This window comes from Spermophilus citellus (genome assembly GCF_964194105.1).
Source record: "Spermophilus citellus genome assembly, chromosome: 6".
NCBI classification, from domain to species: Eukaryota; Metazoa; Chordata; class Mammalia; order Rodentia; family Sciuridae; genus Spermophilus; species Spermophilus citellus.
This window is the reverse complement of record NC_138187.1, coordinates 79597795-79618810: the sequence shown is the minus strand read 5'-3', so window position 1 is coordinate 79618810 and position 21016 is coordinate 79597795. Positions and strand designations below refer to the sequence as shown.

Here is a 21016-nt window from a genome sequence, read left to right as displayed (position 1 = left end):
AATTTTGTGAATACACCATAATTTATTCATCCGTTCTCTTAACACTGGGACAAATGATTTGTTTCCAGTTGTTTAGATATTATAAACAATGCTTCCTGGTATGCAGAGGTGAGAGAATCTCACATAGAAACAGAATTGCTGGGTTGCTAGGATTTACTCACCTTCTTTACTTAAAAATGCCAACTTGTGAGCGTCTGCCTAGAGTGTGCAAGGCCCTCGGTTCATTGCTCAGCACTGCTTAGAAAAACAAACCAACCAACCCCCAAACTGCACAAAATGCCAACTTGTTTTTTCAATGTGGTGTTCCAGTTATGAAAGGACTTAAATCACAGAAAGGCTCACGTACTTGAAAATGTTTCAAATGCATCCACTAATAGGTACTGAACAGGAAAATCAGAATGAATGTCTCACCCCTGTCCGAGCCTCCACGTCGCACGCGGTGGCAGCCACCGTGAGCGCGGCTTTGCTCTGCACCACCGGGTTGTCAGAGCGCAGCGGGCCCAGGAGGGCGTGCATGATGTCGCGGCCCTGGATGCTGGCGCGCAGGGGCTCCTGCATGGCCATGTTGGTTAACACGGTGGCGGCGTTGGCAATGGCTCCGTCTCGTTTGCTAGACAGGATGTTTATCAGTGGATCGATACCGTCGGCTTCAGCAGCAGCACTGAGTAAATGAGGGAGAAACGATTGCGATTCATCTGAGCTCAAAAAATGATCTTTGGAGCTTTCAACAAAGCTTATACAGCAAATGCACACAGAAATGACGATTTTAGAAATTAATTTGTCAAACAATGAACCCAGAATTAGGTGCGGTGGTAAGCAGAGTCTGGGAAAATTTCAGGTGTGAGTGAATTAAAATAATCCTTTTTTTTCTATTTCCACAGGTTTTGGTTATAGGAAAAAAATATGCATATTACTTTGTAAGGAACTCTATTAAATAAACTTTTTTTAAAAAATAGATCCTAGTACGTTTTCTTTCTTTTTTTTTTTTTTAAGAGAGAGTGAGAGAGGAGGGAGAGAATTTTTTTTTTTTTTTTAATATTTATTTTTTAGTTCTCGGCGGACACAACATCTTTGTTGGTATGTGGTGCTGAGGATCGAACCCGGGCCGCAGCATGCCAGGCGAGCGCGCTACCACTTGAGCCACATCCCCAGCCCTATTAAATAAACTTTTTAATTTTTTTCCTCAGTGATACTTATAAGACTGGGAAATTCTGTTCAAGGAAAATCAATTAGACTCTGTTAGGGGAAACAAAACTTTAAATAGGGAAAATAAGGGAGCATAGAAACTCCTGATTTAAATTAAAATTCTTTAGATCATCTTCCCTTTCTTGAAATGAGAGTGTTATTTGTAGGCAGAGGCTAAAATGGTTAAAACTAGCAAATTTTTTACATATGAATTTTGATTTTACAAATTAAATGTCAAAGATCAAGATCATGGTGTTGCTATAGATAATTTTAGGAATGCAGGTACATTTAATTTTTAAATTTCCTATTCTGAGGGCTACAGTTAGCTATTAATATCTTAACATTCTTTTCACAATTAGAAAACCTCTTTAATAACTGTCTTTTAAGAACATAGTATTTTCTATGGTCTCTGCATTTTAATCATTTAAAAATCTCACAAAAGAGTAAAAATGAAAATTAGAGTATTTAATGAGTGGGAGACCACTTAATTAGATTCTTTAATATTTGGAATTGCTTTAAATAGATGATGTTCAAGCAATGAGATCAAGCTGTTCAAACAATAAGATATACAGAGCATCCTGGTTTTAAATGAAGACCCAGAATCATGTGTTAAAAAATCCACTTTAATCATCATGTTAATAGAGATCATCAAGATCATAAAAATTCCAATAATATGAACAACTCTTTTAAGTTTACATTTTACACATTTTTTTTTCACTTAAGATCACATAATAACCAAAACTGAAAAAAAAAAAAAAGGTGAGACTACATGATTTAAGCCACCACTCTGCATTCTGAGGCATTTAATTTGGCACTGTCACTTAAATTGGCTGATTGTGAGGATTGGAGACCTCAAGAACGGAAGTTATGACAATTGTCCCTAAGAGAGCCAGTGGCAATTAAGATCCTGGTAAAGAGACTGGTAGCCCATGGTGAAGGGAGGCTGTGATTCTGGCACAAACTGGTGTGGAAGGAAGCTGGACAACAGGGTTGGACAGGAATGCCATGGGCTGGGAAGGCAGCTCTGGAGAATGACGGACTCCATTGGTGTTGGCTCTGAAGGGCCACTTCCCACTCTGGCTTATGTATACCAGTCCATCAGTCTGATTCCATCAAACACACCGTACTGATCCCAAGCTTAAGCAAAGCCTAATTCCATTTCTCCAGGCCTTAGTGTATAGTTACCAACCATTCTTGTGATATCTTCTTTTCTTTCTCTGGGAAGATGTTTCTTAAAATTAAACTTTGTCTGACTGTTATATAACCAATGTTTACTTGTTTTGTATAAAATGTTGGAAGGCCCTGCATCTCACTATGATAGCCCAAGGGCTAGCATTCAGTTTCCTTTCCCAGGGGATAAAATAAACACTCGTTAAGATAATCTCACTTTTGGGCTGGAGATGTGGCTCAAGTGGTAGCCCGCTCACCTAGCGTGCATGAGGCGCTGGGTTTGGTTCTCAGCACCACATAAATGTGAAATAAAGATACTGTATCCACCTAAAAACTAAATAAATAAGTATTTTAAAAAAGGCAATTTCACTTTTAATTCTCTGATAAAATAAACACTCGTTAAGATAGTTTCACTTTTAATTCTCTCTCCTATTATTAATTGACATGGTGATCATTTGGTCTTATGAATAAGGAAAAATTTTTAGTTTCTAATTTTTTAGTTTACCAGAAACTTCTCATATTTTTTTCAAGTTATACATATTTTACAGTTAAAACATTGAATTTTAGATACTTATAGCAAGACCATTGTTGTTGCTGGGAATAGAATCTAGGGCCTCGAACATGCTTAGTATGTGCTTTACTACTGAGATACACTCCCAGTCCCTGGAACTTTAAATTCTGTATATTTTCTAACTAATATATATTTAAATATTTTCAGAGATCATTTTCCCTTTTGAGTAACTTTTCAGGCACCTAATGCAATCAGTCCCTTAAATCATATACTTTATATTTTTTAATCATCATAAACATGCCTTGGCCAAAATGCATGATTCCTTTATCAAGTGACAGGTTGTTTTTTTTTTTTTTTTCTCTTTGACAATGTTCACTTTTTAAAACATCTTGGCAAGTTCAAAAAGAGCACACAATGGAGGTATTTCAACGGCTTCTGTGACAGAAGCCAGAAGTATTTTAAGAACATGCATACCAAATAAGTCCTCAAAGGCTTTGTCTTTTATGCGCATCCAAGAGATTTTGGAAAATTCAATGAGTATGTAGGATCACACCCCATCATTCTAGTTTCTCTTGAAACCAAGAAACTAAGAATTACTGGGTCAAATACAGGAATTTCTATCAGGTTTGACAGATTTCTCAGCCTGCTGCATTGATTTTGCCTTCCTTCTCCTGCATGAAGACACATTTTGCATTGCTCCATATCTCTGCATTCTGCTCTTTTCTTTGCTCTTTATGGAGGCAGTAAAGGGAAGTACATAAAAATCTAGCTGTTTAAAAACCCAAAGATTCTAGTACACAGGGAAGATAGCTTTTATTACATTGACATAAAAGCCAGCACAGGAAGACAAATCCTGCCTTCACATCTGGGAAGAACCACCGGCATTATCTGCACATTATCTGTCCCTCATTTGCTATGTCCAGCTCTAAGTCTGAAAAAAGAACACCTGAAATTAACTTAATCATAGAAAATTAAACTATTGTTTTACCTAAGAAAACTAATTTCATTCATAGGAAAAGTGCAGAACTTGCACTTTTTACCAAAAATAATTGCCTTAATTTTGTTTCTCTCAAGCTAAAGACATCATTTTATTTTTCTCTGCCTCTAATAGGGAAACAGGCTGAAGACTGTCACAATTTAAAAACATTCCAGTTTCCTAAGTAGTATAGTATTATCCAAATGAATGGGACAGAAGTCAAACAGCTTTGTTATAAAATCCAGAATTATAGGACCATATGTCACCACAAATAATTTAAAAATATTTTCTGATATCTGCTATCATGAGTCTCCATCCAGTTGAAGTTTAATCAAGTAAGAGTTTAAAATGTAAATTGAAAACAAACCTAAAAAGCAAACCTAGGAATGTATAAAAATATCTGTTTACATCATGTGACACATGTAAACAAAGATGAAGTTTGACATGTCATGTATATCCAATCTATTACCGGGTCCTGACTATTTTCCTCTTCCATTTTTTCTCAAATCTCACTCCTCAGTCCATCATTCTACCAAATTTAATCCAACAGCCTCTTTAAATACAGACTCTAAATACAGACTGTCCCTGACTTACAATTTATGATTTTTCAACTTCACAATGTTGTGAAAGCAATGTACATTCAATAGAAACCACACATTTGCATGTTTTACCAGGTCAGTAATGTAAGGTACTCTCTCACCATGTTGAGTATCACTCATGAGCCATAGCTTCCAGTCAGCCAAAATGATCATCAGAGTAAACAACTGGTACCTACAGGATGCTGTGTTGCTAAGCTACAGTGCACAGAAAGTTACTGTATTAAATACATTTTGGACTTAGATGCTTTCAGTTTTACAATGGATTTATAGGAATACTCATTGTAAGTTGAGGAGCACCTATAATCTCATCCCCACCCTGGTCTTTTCTCCATCTTACAACTAAAGCTATCTTTTAAAATCACAAATGTAATTATATTGCTTCTCTACTTAAAACTCTCAAGGTTTCTCATCGCTCAGGATAAACCCCAAATCTATTATATGGCCTCCACAGAGACTTTCAATATGCTGGGCTCTTTCTCACTTCAGAGTACTCCCATGTGCTTTTCCCACTTCCTGATATCCTCTTCCCACTTGATAATTCCCATTCAACTTTCATAGTCCAATACAAATGTCTTTTTCAAGAGATTATTTTTTTTCTTCTCTTTTTCTTTTTTTCCTTTCTTGGTTGTAGACGTATTTTACCACTGAGCTGCATCCTCACTCTTTTCATTTTTTTATTTTGAGATACATTCTCACTAAATTGCTGAGGTTCTCACTTAGTTACTGAGACTGGCCTTGAACTTTCGGTCTTCCTACCTCAGCCCCCTGAGTTGCTGTGATTGTGGGTATGTATCATGGTGCCTAGCCAAGGAAACATTACTTGATCCCCAAACTGGTCTCTTTTTTAAAGGTGAGCTCAGTGGCTTTGTTTACTAAATGTGAACTTTTCTTTTTGTTTAAAAAATCATATTTTAATGGGGGGCACAATGGGGTGCACACCTGTGATCCCAGCAATTTGGGAAGCTGAGGCAAGAAGATTGCAAATTCAAAGCCAGCCTCAGCAATTTAGTGACACCCTCAACAACTTAGTGAGACCCTGTTTCAAAATGAAAAAATAAAAAGGGCTGGGAATCTACTCAGTGATAAAGTGCTAATGGGTTGAATCCCTAGTACCTTACCAAAAAAAAAAAAAAAAATTGTTTTGGCATAATCAGAGAAAAGTAACAATTTAAAAATATTATTTTACTGCATTTTTTATGGGTTAGAATTGAGCAATTAAGCAGTCTTTCACATCCCAAAGCCCCACAATGAAAAAACATTTGCAGCTGGTTGTGGCGGTGCATGACTGTAATCCCAGCAGCTTGGGAGGCTGAGGCAGGAGGATCACAAGTTCAAAGTCAGCCTCAGCAACTTATTGAGAACCTAGCAACTTAATGAGACCCTGTTTCAAAATAAAAAATAAGGGCTGGGATGTGGCTCAGTAGTTAGGCATCCCTGAGTTCAATCCCTGGAACAAAAAATAAAAACAATTCACAGAATGGCTCCTGAGGAGAAATTCAATTACACAAATGAGTCAGTGAATCAATAGCTCACTGAAATATACTGTGCTATTTCGTGGCTGTCTTTGCACTCATGTTCACTTTGTCTGAAATACCCTTCCCTATCCCTCCTGTTCTTCTGCCTTTAGTTCCCTCTTCAGTTCCTGTGTAACTCTCCCTTTCTCTGCAGCTGCCCATAACCATCACTGACCCTTTTCGTCAATTACTCCTTCCTCTGTGATTTGCCTACATCTGGTAGTACTTCTTAGAGACAATATTTTAGATTTACTTATATCTCTAGTTCTGAGAAGATAAAAAATCAATTAAAAAAATACTCAAGGTGAGTGAAGAAAAACCTCTGCATGCGTTAAAGAGGAGTGAGGGGGAAAGGTGCTTTGCTCAGCTTTAAGTTCCAAAGAAAGAATATGATCCAACAAAATCAGGATCTCCACTTTTATCACTTACAGCTGTCTTTGAAATTGGTTCATTTCTTCCCCATCCTTAATGCTTCTCCAGTAATTTTGGGTAATTTTTAAGTGAAGTTCCATAAACGAAAGTTTGCACTATGGATCTTAGGAATATATTTAATTCATATATGGAGGGATGCCTCTTTTTTTGTCTTTGCAAACATTGTTGACTCTGAGGGTGTCATCAGGTGACACCATTTGGTATCTCTTGGAACTGGATTTTTGCTGCAGTTTTGAGATTCACATGTGACCCATCTGTAAAGGCTGGTTACATGAATCAAGGGTGACCTTGGGTAGTACGGAAATCTGTTTAACAGAGCCCACATACAGGGTAATATGTGGAATCCGATGGAACAGATGGTAATATTGGCAATAAGAACCTTGTTTGTTAACAGTGATTACAACCATTCCTACCAGCATGACTTTTTCATATGTCTCTGAGAGTTTTGTCACACTGAGGAAGATATATTGGTGGCAAGACGTGCTGCAAGTGGTCAGGAAAGGTGCATGTGTAGTGGCAATTCAGAGGTGGCATTTTTAACCCTTGCTGGCTGACAGTAAATCAGCATTGGTTGAACCCTGTCCAATATGATAAGCAGGTCTCCTGGTTGGCCCCTCTAGATTTGGAATGTGGAGAACAGGATTCCTGACTCTTGTTTCAGCCAGCTTTTCAACAAAGGCAAAGATCCCAGAAGTGGGGTGTGTTTGCTAAATTGGTCACTTTCAGGGCCCAAAGCAGCCATCACCTGACTGTAGTAGCCCCATAGCTGCAGAATGGTGGGATGTGTGCCCTCAAACTCTGGCTCAACTCCAGGACTGACAAAACTGGCCAAGAGAATCTCTCCCTTTTTAAAGAAATATGATTTAAAGAATTTTTGGGGGGTTTTTGTTTTTGTTGTTTTTTCTTTTTACTATTAAGGGAAAGAATCACAATTAACTGCAGGTAAATGCTTTAAATGAAGGGTTTTAAAATAACACATAATTATTAAGGTAAAATATAACCCCAGTCAAAACTGTTTTGACTTCTATAGTAAAATAAGAAAAATGCAAAACAAACAAACAAAACCTCTAAGAAATATCTGACCCCCCCCCCCCCCCCCCCCCCGCCGACATACTGGTGCTTGTCTGTAATCTCAGATATTTAGGAAGGTTAGTCAGGAGTATCACAGGCTCAAGGCAGACTAGGCATTTTAGGGAGATCCTGTCTCAAAAAAGAAAAAAAAAAGAAAAATGGCTGGGGGTATAGCTCAATGATGTCAATGATGAAGTACCCCTGGGCTCCCAAGTACAAAAAAAAAAGTGCTATTTTACATGTATTGATGGGCCTTAGCAGATATGATTTGAGGCTTCCAGAATGCTCTTTTATGTTTCACCTCCTCTGGCATTGTGGCTTCTCCAAAAGAACCACAAAGAGACTAGTCTTGTTAACCTGGTCCTTCCAAAAATAGCACAGGTGTTTTTGTTACTGATTCTGAGGCAGTCAATCAAAGTCTGGGGAAATCAAATGTAATTTCCTTACACGGAGTAACACGGAGTCTTTATTGACCTATCTGTTCAATCACAATTCTTCATTTCCCTACATGCTCCCCTTGGTTTCAAAAGCTAGATTGCCCTGCCAGCAATTAACTACCTGCCATCAGGAAAAACAACTCTCTTCACTTCACATGGATGACTTGTCTCCTAATAAAACAGGAATTGTGGTTAGGGTTTAGGATATTCATATTCAGTGACCTCTGCAGCTTATTTACCCATTATCTATAGATGGCAAAAGACACAACCCCAAAGAAATGAGAGATACCATGTTGTTGATTTTCTTAACTAAAATAATAAGGATGGTGAATATGCTAGTTTGACAGAAAATAAAAAATCTCTAGCACTGAGCTTTATCCCTGGCCCAGGACTGGCTTATTCTTATCAGCTCAAATATCGTTCTTCAGAGAGCGCTTCCTTGACCAGCTCCATGTCATTCCCTAAGACCTCTTTGAAGACCCTTTCATGTCCCTTTTTATGACACTGTGCTGCTCTATTTTATTTATACTGCTATCACTTCTGAAATTACCACTGAGAGTGACCTGTGTATTGTCTCTCCCTGACTAAAATGTAAGCTTGATGAAATCAGCTTCATGGAACATTTGTCCCCTTCCCTACTGTGCTCCTACAGCTAGAGCAACCTAGCACGTGAAGAACCCCCAGAGAATGGCGAACTGATTACAAAAGACATCTAGGTTAGTAGGTGAATCTGAGACACAGTGAAAAAGCCACAGACAGGGATTCCCTCCACCCCCTACTGGAAGCTGAGTTCTAGAATCCAATGCTACATCGAGGAAAATCATTTAGATGCACAAAATAGTGGGGTAATAATCTAGGTTCCTTTGGAGGTTTTTATTTAATAACAAGAAAGATAAAATTCAGACAGATTAAAACTTGTTCATGAAGCAAGTTAATAAATTGACACAGGATTTAAAGCAGGGTCTTTTGACTTTCAATCCATTATCATTTTATATTTATCAATTGCTTAGATATTAACAAGCACAGTGTTTTCAGGAAAATAAAGAAACAGAAACAGGACTGCTGGCCTATGGTAGTTTGAATACTACCATAATTAGTATACTCAGTAATAGAATACTTGCCTAGTATGCATGAGGCCCTAGGTTCCCTTCCTTCTGACTCCACCCCCAACACACAGACATTAAGGGTGAATAAAAATAAATGCACATATATGCTCAAGTATGCTTCCAACTAAAAGCGAGAGGATCACACAATATAAGATATCCAAACTGATCATTTCCTCTGAAAATCAGTAATGCTAGAAATTAAACCCAAAAGTACCAGGAACTTTAAAATGATGGTATGCAGATATCAGTCTTTGTTCTGTAGATTACAAAAATCACACAGATGATTTTCTAATTGAACATTTTATGAGATTTTCTGAGCCTCACAAAGCTGGAAGTTAATCAAATGCAAACTATTTGTTAAGGTTTAGGAGGAATCAGCTGACCCCAAACAGGGATATGGAGTCAACTGTTTATTGCAAAGTTCATATTTTCATTTTGCATGTTTTTGAAATCAGTGTTTGTTTTCAATCAAATATAATCAATGTAATAACAAGACTATCAGAGAGGAATCTAGTTTTTAAGGAGTAGAAATGAAAAGCATCAGCAGTAAAGTTGGATGGAAATAATGATGGAATAACACAAGATTAATATGAAGATGGTTTTCATCTATTTTATCTCTAAAATCCCAAAGGACTTTTAAAGTATTAAATAACACTTTAAATTATTTGAAGTCTCATTCTTAATAATAAAAAGTTAAATCATTCTTTGTACAAATGGAACTTCCTAAAACTAGCTCTCTTTATGTGACAAGACACATTGTGAACACACTAATTCAAAGGATCTAGAATTTTATAACAAAGTTACGTTAATAAGAATTTTAACCAAATTATCTTTTCTATTATATAGAATCAATAGCAAATATCAACTCTAGGGAAACTGTGATAGCAATTAGATTTATTAATGTGGTTCGAATGTATTATATTTGTCTTATGTGGTCATATAGCACAGCAGATATTCATCTGCCCATACAAGGAAGGTGTCAAAACATTTTGAAATGACTCTACCTTAGAAAACATCTATTAATATATACTTAGCAGTTGCATCTCTCCTCTTGAAAATCATCACAACAAAATGTTTCCCAGATCATGTTTTAAAATATTATCATCGTAGTGTCTCGAATTAAATTAGTGTGAGTTTCATTGAGATACAGCGACTCTGCCATTGCTTTTTGCCCCTCCCCCAACTTCCCCCAGAACGGCCACTAGGGGTCACTATGAAGACGCGGTTCCTCTTGCTGCGCAAGCCGGGAAAACCTGAGCTCTGCGGAAAGCGTCTTTCTTAGGAAATACCCTGGGCGACAAAGACAATAACTGCACATCTTTGGCATCAGGTCCAACCTATGCATCAGGTCTATAATGTGAGTTTGCACTTTTCGCGTATTTTTTCTGTGGTCAATGTTGCCTTAAAAGAAAGTACTCCAACTAACAAGGTTACTTGCTCTCAGTGAACCTGAGTGTTGGCCCAGAGGAATGATCTAGGCACCGGGAGTTAAAATTTATTTTTCAAAGGGTAGGAGTACACATATTTAGCCATTTCAAAGGGATTTGTATCACCCTTTCCTGCAAACGGATGGAGAGGGAGAAGAGAAACTTAGCGTTTTGCCAACTTCGAGAGAGCTTTTTCCCCCACTTCCTTTCAAAGTGACCTTCATTGGTTCTGCCTCACAGTTCTCATTCCACAGTAAAATGTGGGCAAGGAATGAGCATTGGTCTAAAATCTACAAGTTAAAAGAAATAAAAGAAATGATAAAAAACAAATACAAAAATACATTTCCTTCCTTTATTTAAAGGGGCGAGAATGGGTGGGGGATTGGCAAATGCTCTCTGTATACACAATGGGTAGTGATCCCTTAAGACCCAGTCTTCCCCAACAGTACTGGTGACCGTTCAAGAGTTTGGTCACTGTGAGTAAGTGCAGCACTGGCTTTTCCTGATATGAGGTTCTGACTTCTGAAATACCATATAAAATTCTGAATGTGGGATACTCTTTACATGTTTCCTATAAGCTATATGGCTTTCATAGGCATGATACTCCATGAATAATTCTAGTGGGCATGAAAACTCTTTAGTCTTTATTTTTATGTCAGTAAAGAGAATTTTTAATACTGATGACATGAAATAACAGATCATCCATATATGATAAGGACATTCATTTATAATGAAGACATTCAGAAAGTTCCAAAGCACTCAAACACACATCCATATAATTTTGGGGTATTCTGTGGATTTCATGAGTCCCTTTGGGGTATACTCCCTACTCATGTCATCATTTCCTTTGTGTGGTTCTGGCCATAGGTCACACAATGGCAGGACAGTCCCTAGAGAAGAGCTCTTTGTCTCCCATATTATGGAGGCTTGGCAGTGGCCCAGCAATCAATCAATCATTTTTTTTTAAGTAGCAATTATATATGCTACCATTTAAAACTTTCTTGGGTCACTGCTATTGTGGAAAGTAAGAAAGAGTACAAAAAATAATAAACAAGGAAATGGAGATAAAATGGTCTCTAAGATTTAAGGAAATCACCCAGTTCTTCAGTGAGATAACATAGAATAAGTATGAAGAATTAGGGTTAATATGATCTAACACATTTATTATGTATAATCAGTGGAGTCTTAGTTATACATTTACTTATAGCAAAACCAGTTTTCACTTACATATCTGTAAGTTTCAAAAGGATTGTCACTGTTACTTTTTATATTTTTACTTTATTTATTGCATCTTATTTTCTAAAATAGTTGCATCTTTTGAAAAATATCCTGCCTATATTTACACTCATTTTCTAACTTGTCATAGTTTACTAATGGCCAAATTTAGTAACACTGGCAAAGGAAAATTAAAAACACTAAAGTATTTATTCTTGAAATGACTTTAAAAACTAATTCTGATCAGCTCCAACAGATGGCAGCGATGTTATAAATTAATAGTTTAAAATACCTCATATGTAGGATTGGCTCCTCAGAAGGATGTAAACCACGAGTAATTCTCTCAGTACTTGCATAAATAATATGAAATTTTGATATGATTAATTGGATAGAAGTGTACAGGGTAAACACAACATGAAATTCAGCCCCAAATAATACTTCCTATTTCAAAAATTAATAGCTTTTTATTCCAAAAAGCATTACACAGTGAGCATTGTCAAATAGATTAGTGTTGTACCAAGAAAGGACATCTGTGCCCAAGTTAACTAAATGGATCACATGTTTATATAAAACTCATTATTGCTTCTTGGTTTCCATTTTCATCTGTTCCTTTAGATGGGGACTGTTTTTATCTTCTCACTCTTAATTTACTCATTTAAAAATAATTTTACTTTCTCCTTTCACTTCTATTAAATGAACGTAACTGTTATCATTCTCTACAATGCTTTCAATTAAGGTTTTTCATTCTTGTTCATTGTCTTATCATATTTTTCCCCACAAACCTTTATTCTGCAGATGATAAAGAATGAAAACTAGTGATAGAAGTCTCTTAGAGGTAAACCACTATTTCCCCACTGTTCCTTTTGTGATCCAAATTACAGTAAAACAACACTGATTATTTTAAGTCATGGGCATTGCTGGATGTCTTAGACTTTGAAATAGACTCCCTGTTTTTTCCTCTATTTCTTTGCATTTGGTTGCATTTTTTTATGTAAACCTATTTTCCCCAAAATACCTACTGTGGGATTAGCACTACTTTACATGTTTGGGATGTATTGGTGAATTAAATAGAAAAAGATATGGATGCTGATGGTGCCACAGAAAATAAGTAATAACAAAGTAGGTGAGTTAAATAGTATGTTAGAAATAATAAGTCTGAGGAAAAGGTAGCAGGAAAGGAGGATTAAGAATATAAGTGTAAGCAGGGTGCAGTGGCTCCCTGCATCCCAGCCCCAAGGATCTCAAGTTCAAAGACAGTCTCAGACTCTTAGCAAGGCCTTAGCAACTTAGCAAGATCTTGTCTCCAAATATAAAAAAAGGGCTGGGGATACGGTTCAATGGTTAAATGTCCCTGGGTTCAATCCCTGGTACTTGAAAAAAGAAAGAGTATGTGTGTTTGTGGTGCAATTTTAAACACTGTGTTCACAGTAGTCCTCTTTGCCAAGGTGACTCTTGGAACAGTGACTTGGAGGGGTGAGAGAAAGAGCTGTAGGCTGTCTTGAAAAGAGCATCCCAGGCAAGAGGGCAGAAAAGCACTATTGGAATTTGAATGCACTTCCAGAATATATCTTAATGTTTACTCCACAATATTAGCTTATTTGTAAGTAAAGGGATTTGTGTTTGTTAATAATTTTTTTAATATTTTTTTTTAGGTGTAGATGGACACAACACAATGCCCCTATTTTTTATGTGATGCCGAGGATCGAACCCGGGTCACACCGGTGCTAGGTGAGCACTCCACCACTGAGCCACAATCCCAGCCCCTGTTAATAATTTTTTAAACTACAATCTTATTTATGCATAACCCAACTACCTGGGAGCTTCCTATATCCATGACATATATGAGAACTCTAGTGGAGGTTGGGCAGAGAGGGCCTCTGAGAAGCCAAAGTATGTTCAGGTTCTCCTTAATGACTTTTATATAAAATTAGATACCACTGGTTACCTGGGGGCCAAGCCTTAAACTTACAGAAAGGAAGGGATCTGAAGGGGATCTTGGCTGGGAGGACAGTAGAGGCTCTGCCAACCAGATACACATGCAGCAGTGAAAACTAACAACTGACAGCCTGCCAATAGAGGTCAACCTGCATCCCCAAGGGACGCCACCCACAAGCTGCACCTAGTGAATGAGACCGGTGGTCCCATGGTCCTTAAAGAGCCCTGAGAACATTGTGAGGACCACTTATAATGATGTTCCTGAACCTCCTCTCCAAAGCTGTATGGTCAGTCACAAGGGTGGGAGGAAGGATTTTAGAAGATGCTAATTCAAATTCATTGCAAAAATTTTAAAGCTTTAGTCATGGAACAAGTAAAATTTGAAATGTCCAGAAAGCTGGACATAAGAAGGCTTATTCACAGAGAATACCATCAATAGGTAAGACCTTGGGCACCAGTTAAGGTTTTAAAGTCAAAAACCTTCCTCAAAGGGGTGGGGACGGTCTGCTATTTATTCATCATTGCTCATTGTCATGCCACTCTTGACATAAGAATCAAGATGCCTGAAAATGTGAGACCAAATGTATTAAATGACAAATTAATTTTCCCAAACTATAAAATACTATTTTTAAATTATAAAAGCATTTTAATTAAAAGAAAGAAAGCATTTGTCAATTTCACAAAGAAACATCACAAAGTATGTCTCTCCTTCCTCTGGCTGACTTTTTTTAATTTAGAAAGTTTAGTCTTTCCTACCACTTTCTTGGCCCAAACCCATTACATAAAGGAAATTACACCAATATCATGTATTATAACACACCAGTGATTGCTCAGTTCATGAAATGAACATCCAATTCTAGAAGCAGCCCTGACTGAGTTCAAGAGTTAGAAATTCATTTCAAGATGGGCGTTTAGGAGACAAGTTAAGCTATAACATACCCCCAACTGGCATATACAGTGCTTAAGTACATTTTTTAAAATTAGGCTACAGAATATCAGATACCCAAATAGCTACCAAATGCACACAGAGGACTTAGCTCTGAGCTTTTACCTTCTTCCTTTACTATATATACCACAGAAAAGCAATTGAGAAACCCTGGTTCCAAGCACCCTAGCAGCAAAGCTGCGGTGCTTGCTGGGGAAGAGGATTCAGTAGCCTGTTCTTAAAGGGGAGGCTGGAAACACCCAACCATGCTGAGCTTAACAGGTTGTTTTGTTTTTTTTTAATTTGAGTAGAAACATTTTCTTTTTTTTTTTTTTTATTGGATGTTCACAACATTACAAAGCTCATGACAAATCATATTTCATAGATTAGAATCAATTGGGTTATGAACTCCCATTTTTACCCCAAATACAGATTGCAGAATCACATCGGCTACACATCACATTTTTACATACTGCCATATTAGTGACTGTTGTATTCTGCTACCTTTACTATCCTCTAATATCCCCCCTCCCCTTCCCTCCCATCTTCTCTCTCTACCCCATCTATTGAAATTCATTTCCCTCCATGTTTGTTATCCCATTCCCCTCGTATACTCTTATATATAATTTTGTATAACATTTTCTATTAAAACAAACCAGTCATCTGTGTTGTCACCGCGGTTGTGTCTGGCTTTAGTAATTAATACTTGGGGAGGTTTGCTGGAAGGATTGACAATGTGGCTTATCTGTGCTCATTCCTCTGGGATCTTTTTACTCCAGTCTTTAGCTTTTGGCAGAACATGTCAAATCTGACTCCTCAAAAACATTTATTTTCAGTACTTTTTAGCTCAAAAAGTTCAAAGTAAAAACTCTTATAGACCTCAACGAACATCCAGGGAACCCCTTACCAATTACAAACTAGAAAATAAATAAATAAAAAAGGAATGGACAGTATATAATAGGTTTAAAAAGCTGCAATTAAAATTTAATGAGAGAAAAAAAAAACTTAACAAGAATAACAGCAAATTACGAAACTAAAGTTGACTATAGTAGAGAGAGAGAGGTTAGTCACTGTTCAGTCCTAATTGACCTTTCTATGTTGAAGAAATGGAACATAAAGTCAGAGGACAAAAATCTGTGACACAGATAATTAAATTGAAAGAGAAAGTCGGAAGCCAGCCCTTTTAGAACTACCTACCAACCTAATTGTCTGTGATTTTATACAAAACTGTGAAGTGATATAAGCCAGACAAATTCACATCAAATCAAGGCATCTATACACTCGAGGGGCCTATTAAGTATTTTAGATAATATATAAATCTAAGTGGACTAGAGATAGAAGTGTTTTAGTGTCACTGTAAGATTTTTGGTAGTGGCATGACTATTCTGGAAAAATTACAGAATATGCTATCTTCAAATTACTACTTCCTACGACTCAATATTCTAGAAATTTATGTGCTTTCACAGAGATAATCGGGACCCTTAATTTAGGAAATTATTATGTCAAAGATTGTAGCTGACAAAAGAGCACAGTTTCATTTTGATGCTATACATTTCTGCTATTTTTAAAAAATCAGGCTTTGTTAGAATTTTAGTCATCCCATTAAGGCCTTATAAAATATTTGTGTGGGAGTAGAGAAAGGGAAAGAAGGTTGAGAAATAGGTTGAATGGGGGAAGAGAAGGATGCATTTCAGGTTAGGAGAAGGTAATCTTAGTCACCGTGTCACAAAACAATAATAAATGAAAGTTAACTTACATAGAAAATGAGATGTAAGGAGGGCAAATAATTATTTTATTTATGAAAGTTGCCTTCAAAAAATTCTTCCTGTTTTCTAAGGCAATCTTATATTCTATAGAGGAAAGATCAGACTTTACAATTTGACACATTTGGGTTGAATTTCCAGCTCAGCTATTTGGTGAACATGTGCATCCAGGAAAACTAGGTAAGCATGCAGAATCTCAGTTTCCTCATTTGTTGATGGATTACTTTGATAATGATTATTATTTTTTGTGTGTGGTTCTGGGGATTGAATTGAACCCAGGGCCCTGTGCATGCGAGGCAAGCATTCTACCAACTGAGCTACATCCCCAGCCTTGATCATTAATTTTTAAGTTGAATATAAATCACAAACCTCAGTGCTCATAATACAGAGGACATTCCTGCCCCCCAAACATTCTTCATGGCATTTGTCTATAATATATTCCTCTTAATTGACTTTTAAAAATGCTTCTATACTTTTCTAATGCTTACATTTTTCTTTCAAAATGCATCTTTTACATTTTTATGGATTTATCAAATGTTTCCAGGACATTGTCTGTACTGATAGTTCCAGCACTGTCCACGTTTTCTTGCACCAGAATCATCTACAAGAGTTAGCCTGGTGCCTGAAATGAATGCCCAGCATGTTTTCCTAACAAACTTGGAAATAGCCGAGATTTTGTAATATCTTTGGAAAAACAGGCCAATCTGATGATTCTATTTTCATAAGGGATCAGGAAGAATAATGTAAGATGATCTCTCTGAAAAAAACATGTAACTATCTTAAAATATTAAAACTAAGACAACTTAGGTCATGGAATATGCTTGACAAGTCGGGGTCCAGCAGCAGTTTTGCACTTACTTGGCATTGACAGGATTGCAAGTGGTCAGGTTTGCCAGGGCCAGGGCCGAGGCCTCCCTCACCTCTTCATTGTCACTTCTGAGCAGCTGAACTAACTGTGGAATCCCTATGGATAAAGAAAAGCAAAAAGAGACTTTAAAAATGTTCATCTACACTAGACTATGGTAATCTAAAAAAGTTCAAAATGCTCGTTTCCAGTTTGCTTACCCTGAGTATTGAAAAAATCTTTGCTGCTTGAATTCTCAGACATTGCTGAAATAGCTTGGGAAGCAGCAATTTTAGTTCCATCACTTTCAGAACCCAAAAGGGTTACCAGGCACTTTTCAACCTCAAGTTCATGAAAAAGTTTCCTATTTTCAGCTTTCAGAAACCAAAAGGAAAAAAAAATCAGATTTTGACTGCAAAAAAATATGCAACTATTACTACTAATTCCAAAGTATGATAGCAATACCAACTGTTTGCTAACTATAGTGCAAGACTCTAAATTAAACAAAATATAAACCTACTTAACCTTTAGAACAAAGTGATCATACAAAATGAGTCACGGATGCTACCTTTCCCTCTTGTTCCCTTAAATGATGTATATCAATACCATGGCAAAGAAAATTCTGTAATAAGGAAGAGGCGAGTTATTAGATATAGCAGGCACTTATTTAACACCAAGCACATGCTAATATTGTTCACATACTGTGTTTTCTCACTAACAACAAGAGCCTGTTTATTTGATGGTTATTTTAAATACAAAACCCAATATCTGAAGAATGTATATAGTGTAGAAACTGGTGGGCTGGATGCCCAAGACTTCAGGAGAAGCACAGTCAAGGGCAGGGGAGTAGCAATGAGAGCTGGAATGTGTTCCTGAGTCTTAAGCACGTTACAGTCTTATATCAAAAACTCATAATCATCTTTTTCTCAAATTATAATACATGCTTAACTAGCAAAAATTGAAACAACTATTTCATTGATAAATTAGCACAATTAAAAATATATTAAAATATTTCTTTATTTGAAAAGAAATTTATGATTCTATATTCATATCATGATATTCCTCACATTATTAGACACTAGATATATTTATTTTTTGAGTCCTGGATCAAACTCAGACCCTCATGTGTGGTAGGCAAGCACTGTACCACTGGGATACATCCCCAGCCTGAAGAGAAAGAATTTTTAAGGTTCTTTAGTTCCCTAAACATTTTTTCTTTTGACTTAGTTTGATATTGTAAAAAATAACTGACAGTCTCATTACTATACTAAATATTGTGTCAAACTAAGTTAGAACTTATTTTTCATTTTGTATTCCATTAATTATGTCTTTAAAACATTTTTTATCCTACTTAATTCTAAATCAGTTATTATCTTTTTAGGGACACAAAGCCCTAAAGCCATAAAGAGGTACTGGAGATTAGTGTGGAAAAAAAAAATCTACAAATAATTCCTTGCTAAATTACCCCCAGTTTCTTCAAAAAGCTTTTGTGATATACTTGATTCTCCACTACTTACCTTTGTAAAGTTTGTAAAATTAACCTTTTATACATTCAATTTTCATAAGTAAAATAGAATTTTATGTGAATATGTGCTCTGAAGATGTTATAATATAGGAGAATATTCTGTTAGAATGTGCAACTCTGCCAAAACTGCTGATAATAATTTATATTACAGTCTCTACATATGGAACTAATTCATTGCTTATACATATTTTAATTAGCTTATTTTTTTCCAGAAAGATTTTCAGACATTAACAGCAACTAGGTTTCCATTTTAAAGTTGTGATTCTTCCTTTCCTTCAATAGTGATACCAAAAATGATCACCCCTTTTCACAGAAGTATCACAGTCTGATGGACCCCTATTTGCAAATCAATTTTGCCTTTGCTCATCTGATGCACAGATGTATACCAGGCAATCTGGCCCAAACTGACACAGGCTAAGTTACTAACACTGCTGCTCATTCATCTTAAACCAATCATGAACCATGTCCTGTAATCCTATCATTTTAATCCCTTGCTCCTTTCATTTAACATTAGAATTCAGGCAGGTCAGAACTGTGTTTCATAAAAAAAAAAAAAAAAAAAAAAAAAGCTGAGGTTAATACTTAAATCTCAAGTATGTGACTCCTAAAATGTTTTACAATTTATGGAGTCCTTACTGGCTTTCACTGAAAAATAATATTATCTGAAACTTTTCCAGAGCCTCTGACCTAAAATGCTTAGATTTATCATTAAGACTTCCCTGATGGTTCTAAATCAAATTCCCTAAACAGAACACTCTTAGCACAGATTCTATCAGGAAAATTGGCCAAAATACAGTAATAATTTATTTGAATAGACTTGACTTTGGAGTATGTAATTATTGCATTCAAAAAACAGTATATATGCAATTATTGGAAAGATTTTTTAAAATAATTTAAATAAATACTGTGGGCAATTAGTTTCTCAACCCTGCTGGGAGTGTTCTTAAAATCCAGCTGTGTTCACCAAACCTCCAAAGTGCTGACTGCAGTGTGCCTATAATAGATTTAAAAGATGAATTAACATAGTAACCAAGTACTTTCATTGAATTGCTACACCAAGAAGTAAAGTATTTGTGTTTTAATTACACAGATAATAAAGATGGCAAGACAGTTATGCTACGTAATAGAGTAATGGCCTTTACAAATAACACTTGTGCAGTATCGCTAAAATAAAAAGCATGAGGTTTTGCTGCTAAAAATAAGTGTGCATGTAATGATGCTTTTCTTGCCTCTGCTCAGAAGTGGCTATTGTGCCACCTTTGCTCCTGCTGAGATGTTAATGCCAGTTCATAAACCTCGTGGCAACATGGTAATTAACACCTTCTTCCTACTGGTACCAGGTCAAATGCACACTGACTTCGGCTTCCCCCAGCAGGGAATGCGTGTTAAAACTTTCCTCCACAAACAAAACTTAAAGAATGCGTGTGACACATGTGTGTGTTCCAACTGTGTTCTTGACACACAGTGACGATGCATGACCACATCTTTAAAAAAAATGTGTGATGATAGAAAGTAAAAGAAAACTAGAAATAAATATTGATAGTTACATTTGTCTAACAGTATAAGGAGTAAGATTTGTCCAGACCTACATAGAAATGGAGTTTTCTAATGGGAAAAAGTTTACTACCTTTTCATGAATACTGATTTTCAATAAAGAAATATTAGGAAATAACTTTGTGAATCCTTAAGTTTTAGATTTTGTGTTGTAACTAATATAAAATAAAACATGTCTAGTTAATTGACTGGGTCTGGCAGATAGAAGTCAAAGCAAGCCAAGAATTTACACACACACACACACGTATATATGTATATATTTCATGTATATGTGTGTGTGTGTGTGTGTGTGTATGTGTGTGTGTGTGTGTATATATATATATATATATATATATATATATATATATATATATATATATAATTTTTTTTTAATGGATGAGAAATACAAGTAGGACCTGAAAAGAAGACAGAGTCTAGAATTAGGCACAGAGGAAGAGGATCTGGCTGGGTTAACAGAGTTAAGAAATAAATTGATAAACATAAAGGAGAATAGTCAGGAAAATGAGGAAGATGCCAACCTAACCAATTGTTCTGTCCTTAGGGATGTTGACTCTGGCCAGGTACCATATCGAATTCTGATGAGAAACAGGCAGTTCTGCCCACAGATGCTATGGTGAAGGCAAGCGGCTTGAAATGGAGAGATTTTCTCAATCCCCTGTTTCTCCAATCAGAAAAGGGTTTACTCTTAAGAATTTCTTGGGATATGTAGACAGAGAGAAAGCTTGAAATGTTGTGGAATCATAGAAATATCAAGAATCAAGCTTTCAGATCTCCTAGGCTATGAGAAGATTAAACTACTTAGACACTGAATTTGAAGATGCATTTGA

The 21016-nt window shown here is 36.3% G+C and overlaps 1 protein-coding gene across 2 annotated transcripts in view; it reads right to left on the bottom strand.

Moving 5' to 3' along the window:
* The window catches only part of ARMC3 (armadillo repeat containing 3), a gene marked incomplete at its 5' end in the record, with an annotated part of 97184 nt that overhangs the window by 39092 nt on the left and 37076 nt on the right, over window positions 1-21016 (bottom strand). For both annotated transcript variants that reach the window (XM_081300284.1, XM_081300285.1), the window contains 3 exons: window positions 412-661; window positions 17125-17230; window positions 17332-17484. In XM_081300284.1, coding sequence (XP_081156410.1) covers window positions 412-661; window positions 17125-17230; window positions 17332-17484 — 509 coding nt within the window. The remainder of the gene's footprint in view (window positions 1-411; window positions 662-17124; window positions 17231-17331; window positions 17485-21016) is intronic.